The 9,369-nt window shown below is 31.4% G+C and overlaps 1 protein-coding gene and 1 pseudogene across 2 annotated transcripts; both read right to left on the reverse strand.

Annotated features, from left to right (window-relative positions):
- Positions 1–4,108, reverse strand: LOC109127365 (uncharacterized; annotated as a pseudogene).
- LOC104724486 (phytyl ester synthase 2, chloroplastic-like) lies at positions 3,975–7,846 on the reverse strand. 2 transcript variants are annotated; one of them, XM_010442977.3, is made up of 13 exons: positions 7,352–7,846; positions 7,215–7,266; positions 7,034–7,089; positions 6,768–6,926; positions 6,459–6,563; positions 6,251–6,345; positions 5,975–6,096; positions 5,746–5,854; positions 5,486–5,616; positions 4,982–5,351; positions 4,789–4,902; positions 4,577–4,662; positions 3,975–4,485 (listed from the first exon to the last, which is right to left on the reverse strand). In XM_010442977.3, exons 1-13 carry the CDS (start codon positions 7,686–7,688, stop codon positions 4,185–4,187), a joined length of 2,037 nt encoding a protein of 678 aa, XP_010441279.1. In that variant the 5' UTR covers positions 7,689–7,846; the 3' UTR covers positions 3,975–4,184. The 2 variants fall into 2 exon arrangements, with proteins under 2 accessions (XP_010441279.1, XP_010441278.1); XM_010442976.3 differs by having other exon boundaries at positions 6,239–6,345.
- Positions 7,847–9,369: the final 1,523 nt, after the last annotated feature.

A 9,369-nucleotide genomic window follows, 5' to 3' on the forward strand; every position in this document is an offset into this window, starting at 1 on the left:
TTAGATGCAGTTCTCACGCTGGAGTCTCTCAGTGTCTTCCTTGTTCAGGAACCATAGATCACCTCCACTGCAATAGCCATAGCTAAAACATTTCTTTACAAACCAAGATCGTTGAACTTCTACTTATAATTAATAAATGAAACAGAGAAGTTTTACAAGTTTATGAACCTTAGAAATATCATTGAGTGCACAAGCCAACCAAATTAAACCCATTACATTTAACAGAAAAAAAGACACTCACCTTGGTCTGGTTCTTGTTCTCCTCATAAACCCATTCAGTTTCTTTTTCAACCCATATGATCTTTGACAATCTGAACAATTCTTCATCATCGGTGTTAGTAAAAGAGAGTCTTATTCCATCATTAGCTCTCGCCAGCTGATTATCTCGAAACCTCTTTTTCAACTTCTTAACCTTATCCATTAGCTGTTGCTTAGAGAAATCTGATCTCATGGTCATGGACTCTCTCATAAAACTGTAAAAATCATCCCAGTTTTTATTGTAGCTCGATCCGGTTTCTTTCTGAAACTCCAAAATCCCCTTTTTCCACACAACAACATGAAAAGGTAAACACTTTATATAAAAAAGGAGTTAAACAAGAATGTAAGAAAAAAAAAGATAGTAAACAGAGATGTTATTAGTTACAAACCGAGAGAATAGAGATCTCAGCGTCTTTAGACCAGGCTATCTTCAAAGAAGAAGAAGGTTGTACAAAAGTGGCCGTTGTGCTCGGTAGCTTTCTCCTCCTAAGCATGGCCTCCCTACCGGAGATGTCTTCATCATGTTCACGCTTCCTCGAGTAAGGAGACGGAAGCATTGGTCGACTGTTGTTGTTGTTGTTATTGTTGTGTCGGATTTCAAAGCGAGGCCGAGAGTTTGACTTAATTTGAGTAGTCGTCGCTGGAAGCACTTCCCTGAAATAACCGCTTCATTGATAACTTTTGAATTTGGAAATTTGAAAAACCCTAGTTTTTTTCCCAAGTTGAGAGAAACGAGTCTTCTTTGTTTCAAAAATACCAGAGATATTTCACCAAAAAAAAAAAAAAAAAATACCAGAGACAGAGAGAGTAATAACTAACAAGAAACGCAAGCGTTGCGTTGGACTCCTAAACTGGACAACCAAATGCATTGTGTCGTTGGAATTTCAAGAGTCCAATACAGAAATGACTTAAATACCCTTTTATCACACTCGAGGTTTCAAAATGTACCAAGGATAGATCTGGGAAATTGCCAAGAGTTTTTTAGTTCCGGTCTTTGATTGGTTGATTGAGATGCGTTTAGTACAACTACAGAAATTAAAAGGTGTTTTGATGTCTCATCTTATTTGCCTCAAAAGATTACACAGTTTTCTTGTAATTGCAATATTCACCCAACCCTCCTGAAGTTGAACAATATCTACAAAAATAATATCAAATTAGCAGATAAATCCTGAAATTGTAACTTATTTCCAATCATGTCATTAACATTAAATTTTATTATTATTATTTTACTTTAAATAATATCAAATTCGGAATCTAATTGAAGAAGATTTGGAGCCCGAACTAACACAAATTATTTTTAAAAAATTATTTCTTCACCGAAGTGTTTTTCGGTAGCTAATATCTTATTATATAAAGTTGAGTTTTCAAAGTTAGTTATTAACAGGATTATGACACGTGTCAAGTATACCGATGAGATGTTGATATGTGTCAAAAAAAAAAAATTTTAAACAGCTAATTAAGATAATAACATTAAATCTACATAAAATTTGCATGTTTATATCTAAAAAGAAATTTCCTAAATCAAAAAGGAAAATTAACAAAGCTAATATATTTTTCACTGTACGCTAATTATATTATACATGTTTTCTCAATTAGATTTTGACATGTATAAACAAAAAAATAATTCATTAAACATGTATATTATTATTAATCAATAAATAAGGAATAACAAATCTAAAAAGAATAACATAACTTATGTCAAAAGAATTATTATTTTTGAAACGTAATAGGATAGCTAATTAAGAAAATAACATTATATTTACATAAATTTACATGTTTAAAAATCGAAAGCTTTGATCTTTGATTTTTTCTGATATAATTTTGCTTATCTATTGTGGGTTTTTGATTCGTGCAGGTTCTTCAATGGAAGCTATCATATGCAATAAAATGGAATCAAAGTATATAAAGCCCGCTAAATTGATCGAGGATAGAGTCACTAATGGAGGTTCCAAAAGCGATTCTATAGTTAGCAGCGTTATAAGTTTCGAAGATTAGTCGATGGTTGATGTTTCTGGTCAAAATATAGAGTTTTCTATTCTGGATAATGTCAATGATTTCGGTAATGAAACAAAAGCTACTTGATCGAGTAATTGAGAAGCAATTTTGAAATTTGGGAAGTTAGAACAGTAAACTGTTTTAAAATTGGTTTCAAACCGGATTTATGTGATTTTTTATCAGATTGGGTTCATAAACCGTTTAAACCCAGGTATATAGAGAAATATACGAGAACTTTTGATTCGGTAGAAATAAATTGAGAACTGACGATTCGAAAATATTTGAGACGAGGTCATAGTTCTAAGTAATTTTGGTACAATGCGATACTTCTGAGGAGTAAACAGGTCATCAATCCTTTAACGTGATTATGACATATGTCATGTTTTGGATTGTTTATAAAGTTTCGATTTTGTATATCTGAATTATTTAACACTTATATATACCATCATGATTATAATTTTCAAATTTTTATTTTTTTATATGTAATATTAACTTTCTTTCAATTTCTCAATGTTTTATTGGGTTGGTCATCATTGTACTCGAGCTCAAGTTAACAGTTGTGAAGGTTGTTGACTTGTGTTGGTTGTTGACGTGTAGTGGTGATGGTTTCTCTCGTTGGATTAGCATTATTATCGAATCATGATCACATGAAATGGAATTGTGGTTTATTAAATTATTAGATTTTGGTCTAATTAGTTTAATTGGAAAATATTAAATGGAGACTTGGTTTAGGTTGGTTTAATTAATTGTTGTTATCTAAACTCTTGCAGACCAAGTTTATGTCACAAAACAATTTTAGTAATTATAAAAACTATAATTATATTAAAATGAAAGTAAAGCAACCTAAAATTTGTTTAAAAGACATTTTATTGGTGGTGATAAACAACATACTTTAACAATAAAATAATTTTGGGTGTAAGAGCATATTTTTAATGGTAAAACATACAGTAAAATTTTACGTGTTTATTAATTATATGTTATTTTGATGAATTTTTTGCATGTAAAATATTTTGTAATAAGTTGTGAAATATTCTTGAAATTTGTCAATAATAATATTTGTAATGATGAGTATTTGGCAAAAATTTTGGTGGGATATAATTTAGCTTTAGATTATTGTAATAATTTTAATAATATATTTAAAATACAAAAATATAAATAAGTGTATGAAGGTAAATACAAATATGATTTTTTCTCTAACTAAAATTATTGATATATTTACTTCAGGAAATACTTTTTTTATATAATTTTAAAAAATTGTTTAGGGTTATAGATTTATTTTCTTTAACAATTTTAAAACCCGCACTTTTAAAAATTGTTTAGGGTTATAGATTTTTTATCTATACTAATAAGAAACAATTGATATAAATCAAACTTTACAAAAAAAACACTCCACCATTTTAATCGACTTGTACAACTATAAATACAAAAGTGTTAAATGATATAGAGATAAAACAACTAAAATTACAAAGTCAAATTATAATATACCCATATAATTATAAAAATAGAATATATTATGTAATACTATTATCTCTACATTGTAAATGAAAAAGAAAAATTACAAAACGAATTTTTGTTGACTAAATTAAATTTAATGAACAATAAGGATATCCTATAAACACTGCATGTAGACAATAGAAATTATACACTGCATAATACATATATAGTTAATATAATAAATATATTTTATTTTTGTATTTCTAAAAAAAAAAATATAGGTCCGCCGCAGTGAATATCTAGTTTCTATATTTAAAAAGAAAAAAGAAAACACAAACCTTTAAGTCTTCAACGTAAAATGTGTTGTATGAAATTTTAACATACCACCCCGAACTTACTCAATTTCTACATTAGCTGCCATATGCAGATATGCTTTTTGAATATTGATTTCAAAAAGTTAATTAAAGTCTCAAATCAAGTAACTATATTTATTGATATCAGAGATCAAAGGTTGGGATTTCAGAAGAGAAACCGTGTGCGAGGTGATAGAGCGACCTTGGCAAAATGTTTCTGTAAGGATCAGTTTCTCTTTTGGTCTTCAAATATGTCATACATCTTTCTACCTCAGACTTGACCTGCAAGTAAACCTCATGAGCTCTCTCTTTATCCTTTAGCTCTTTCTCTCTACCTTTTGTTTCTATTGGTTTCCCAAAGTGTACGTAATACCGTCCCGGAATCTTGGGAATTATTCCAGGCATATGCAAATCTTGGTTTCCTACTTCTCCTTCTTCACCGGTCCTAACCATTTATTAACGTCACACAAATATTATATATAACAGTTTCATGTGATGATTATCTCTAACAGAGAGTCGAAAACAAAACAAAATACCTCAAGTAAGTAGATTCTTCTGTTATCTCTTTTATAAGATTCTTCAAGATAGGGATCTTCATTTGATCATTGTAATCGAAGACCACCTGAGAGAGAATCATTCCATTTCTCAAAAGAGTTACTTGAAAACCGTTTGGAACAAAAAAAAAAGAGATTTAAGAAACTGCTGCTACTGAAAGCTAAAACGAAGAATAAGAAGAGATTTTGCTTACTTCACAGAGATCATCTTCTCCAACAACTCCAAAAGGAATGATTTTCGCTCCAAATGTAGATGCGGTCCTTACAAACTCTGAATGTTCTGGCCAAAATAACTTGTATGCTTCACCCTGCAGAAATGAATCTTTCAATGAAGTAAAGCCTCGATATTAAAAATGAAGGCCAAATATCAGATATACAACCATTTACCTTTCTGTGCAAAGCTTCACGAACACCTCCAGGATACAAAACCACATGAGCCTTTGAACGTAGTAGTTTATAGAAATTTATATTTGAGACTGGAACTGCGCCTATCATCCTTACTGAGTCGAACATCTGCATATCCGGGAGTTTTGAGCCAATCTTTCTGGTAAACATCACTGGATGTGCCATTCCTCGCAACGAAATGTTCTTTTCTTTCAAGAAATGTATTGCTGCTGGACGCAGTTCGGTACCAAGCAACATGTGATTGCCAACATACAGAACTGGTCCCTCTGAAGGTATTCCCGCTAGTGATCTTACTACTGTGCCATTTTCTAGCGTTGAGAGAAAAACTGGGGAGGTAATAGCAGTTAACAATCTGGACCAGAGATATAAAAACAATACTTCAGTATTTGCTTATAGTAGCATAAGCAAATATCATATTCTAGCTATACAAACTATTTTCACTACACAAGAAGTGTAACATCTCTGACACAGCGGATTGTCATATACCTTTGTGATTCTTCATACTCTTTAAGCTCAAATGGGGTAGGCGGAATGTAATCAGAAACGTAATCAAGCAATTTTCCACGGCGATAATAATAACTGCACTTGATGATAGTCACCAGATCTACCCCATCCTCCTGACACGACATAAAATTAATCAATCTCCAAGTTTACTGAGCCAAATTTTATGTAACAAGTTTTCTCCTGGTTATAAACTGATACAAAGAAAAACTTTCTTTCTTACATCAGGACAAAGAGCATCTTACCAAAAAGAGCAGCTGTCCGTTATTCTCAAACTTACGGACTTCACATTTCGGCAATGTACAACGGAGTCTTTCAATGTCTTCCTTGTTCAGTAACCATTGATCGCGTCCACTGAAATAGTCATATTAAAGCTACAACTCAGCTGCTAGCTAAGACAATTTTTTATGAACAAATAACTGAACTTCTACTTATACTTAATAATGAAGCAGAGAAGTTTACTAGTGTTTGAACCTCAGAAGTATCAGTGTTTGGGCTTTGACTGTGTACATGTGAGATTTAGCAGATGCTGAAGCAGATTTAAGCAGTTGAAGCTTCCATAGAAGTGTGTCCTTGGGAAATATCCTAACCAGAGTCTGCCAATAATTTTTTTCCGTGAGTTTTATCACATAACAACAAAATTAAACTACAAAACGAAGAACAAACAAGAGCATGTTACTAATCAAACACTACAAATCTGTAAAGACGGAAAGAACATGCATCAATTAATTGTTTTACTGTTAGATTAACTGAAGTTGCAAAGTAGTTTCTTAATAGCCCTCCACCCATCTGTGCGGCATCAGTTTCATTCAGCATTGTCTCGAACATTGCCGCAAACGGATAACCTATAAAATCAAACACAGTAAACCATGATTTTGAACCAAAACCTGATACTAAAACCCATCTTTGAGACAATTTGTCTTTGATTGGAAGATATACAGGGAGTAGTTAATTTCACCTTGTTCAAACCTAAAATACTCTTCAAGCAAACTGGGAACTCTGTCAGGCAAAATTTCCAGTAGACTAGATAAAGGTTGCAACATGATGTTATTAAAACGTGTAACTGCATCAAACAAAACATATAATGAGCACACGACAAGACGCATACAGTTCATGAGATGTACAGAAGCCAACAAAAAGAAGAAAGACAATGCACAAATCATAAAGTACGCGCTGTGCTCGGTGCTCCATGACATATTTTTGAGCTTGCAACATTGTGTGCTTACATAACATTGGCCTAGAAAGACAATAAAAGAACTTAATTTACCTGGATTAGCCAGAATCAAGACAAGATCGATGTCAGGGTTACTGGCTGCAACATCTATAGCAAAAGAAGCTCCAATAGATTCTCCAACTATATAAATCGGTCTATTTGGTAAACGGAAGTACTCTGACCTAACTGTCCTCTCAATAAGCTTCACAATGTCTGAAGACGACAGAACACAACAGAAATAGTTTTCATCCACACAAGACTTAATCCGTTTGGTCATAAAATCGTAATGAGACAACAAAAATTAAAGAAAGAAGAAGCACCTCGAGCAGGAGTACGATCACTGACTGGAAAGTGAAGGCACCATATGTCAAATATCCTATCAAAAAATGATGATGACATCAGAAACTAAGAGTAAACCTTGTAGATAAATATTGAAGTGTTCAAACATTTAAATCTAAGGCTCTAAAGGCAATAAAGAAGATTGGAACAAACAAGACTTACTCTCCAAGCTTCTTATACTGGCGAATGAGCCCTAATCCAGTACCATCGATCCCTACAATTTAGATTTCTAGGTCTTGTTAACTTGAAAAGGCTACATTTTCACAAATCTTTAGAAATCGAAAATTGAAAGAACAGACCAGGTAAGTAGAGAAGGAGAGGAGAATCCGGAGCACGTGCGCCACATTCCAACGGAGAGAACCACCGAGGCGGACCACCATCTCCGCCGTCTGATCTGACGAAACCTCTAGCCTCCACCAAAAAATCATTCAACCCCTTCCTCTCCTCGGGCCGTGCCGCCTCCGTGTACGAATAGGGATTCACCGTCGCCGTCACTCTCCCACCGTAACGAAAACGTCTATGGAATCCGAGTTTCGGGTTCGTAAACCGATCATAGGTCGGTCGTCGGGTTGAACTCCAGTGGAAAAAATCAGTGGGAAAGGTTCCATCGGCGATACAGAGTGAGGGAACCGCCATCGATGGATAGAAGAACGATTACGTAGCTCAAACAACTTCATCATCTTCAACTTCAAGAGAGGAACACAAGAAGCTCGTGCACACGAGAAAACAGCGATGAGTGCTCCGCCTTTTCTTTTATCGAGGTCCGCGTTTTCTGTTTGAATTTTGCCAAATTCAACTTTTGGTTTTAAAAGAACCTTACCTAATTCAATTTCAGATGGTTCGGTTTGGTTCAAACCATGTATGTGTTGGTCTTAACTTTTCTCACCCAATTAAATTTTAAATGATTTTCTCGTCTTATTAGAATTGGTTAACATCGTAAGTTATGAGATTAACAATTCTAAATTACAATAGAAAAAAATGAGTTGATTATATTTTAATTTTAATAGAAATAAGAATTGTAGATAAATCGAATAATTTTTTCTATTTTTTCTTATTTGAATTACAAAAAAATTAGAATATATCCCGTGCTATAAATCGCTGATCAACATTTTCTCCCAAAATTATAATATAATAATAAGTTACTGTTATAATTGTTTTAAAAAGTTATTTTGTTTGAGACAGTATTTACTTTTAATATTGCAATTGTTTGGTAAATCTACATATAATTTTTAAAATACTAATTATTTAGAATATTATAGTATTTTAATTTGTTGGATGTATATTATCATTTTCTATTTTTTGTCGGTTGTATTTACATCATTATTTTGTAAATTGTTTTAAATTATTAATTATTATATTCTAATTGTGAGCAAATTCTAAATTTTATTAATCAAATAGTTTTAGTTTTACTTACTCGCCCATGTGGAATATTAAAAACACACATTTTTTCATCATAGAGTGAGTAATATGTCTTCAGTTTTAAAAATTAAAATCACAACATATGCATAAAAATCTACATGTTAATTATCATATGTATTTTATGATAATTCAAAACAATTTGTAAATGAAATAAAAGAAAGATGATAAGAGAATCATAATTTAAAATTTTAACAACATCTTCCAAATATAATTATTAAAATAATAATTTGGATACTTAGATATAAAATCTTATTTTATAAAATTCTGATTGGTTTACAATTTTTTAAAAAATAATTAATAATTTTTACCCATAATTAATTAGAAAGAGTTAATATTATTTTTTGAAACTAAGAATTATTTAAAAGAAGTCTTATATTTAAATTACATTTTTATCCTTACTAAAAATAAACATTTGCCTTTAAAAGTAATGGCATAACAATGTAATTTTTTACACTTTATAAGCTTAGTTTTATATTTGTACTTCCCAATTAATATAGTAGGATTAGTTAATCATTATTTTTTGAATTATGCAACCATTTCCACTTTAACCAATTGATAAAAAAAAAACTCTTAATAAATTTCATCCTACATATTATAGTATACAATGAAATCGGCAAGGGTGTCTTGATAAAATTTCATGCTGCATATTGTAATATACATTGTATAAAACGAAATCGACATACTTGTGGAGAACAATTATAAAATTCTCAAAAAGCAACTATCCAACAATTCATGTAGTTAGTACAAGAAATAATAATAATAAAAACATTATGGTGTTTTGAATTTACTATTTCTACATTTTATTTACAATTTTTGCTCATCTTATAGTGTCAATTTCGATGCATCAAAATAACTTTAAAACATATATGATTTCAAACAAAAATAATGCAAAAAAAGA

The sequence above is a fragment of the Camelina sativa genome, chromosome 11, assembly GCF_030686135.1.
Source record: "Camelina sativa cultivar CO46 ecotype springtype chromosome 11, ASM3068613v1".
Lineage (NCBI taxonomy): Eukaryota > Viridiplantae > Streptophyta > Magnoliopsida > Brassicales > Brassicaceae > Camelina > Camelina sativa.

Coding starts and splice junctions, on each gene's coding strand:
- LOC104724486 (XM_010442976.3), bottom strand. CDS start 7,688: ATGGCGGTTCCCTCACTCTGTATCGCCGATGGAACCTTTCCCACTGAT. Junction 6,927..7,033: donor TGATCGTACTCCTGCTCGAG/GTGCTTCTTCTT, acceptor TGTCGTCTTCAG/ACATTGTGAAGCTTATTGAG. Junction 4,903..4,981: donor GTGAAGCTTTGCACAGAAAG/GTAAATGGTTGT, acceptor TCATTTCTGCAG/GGTGAAGCATACAAGTTATT.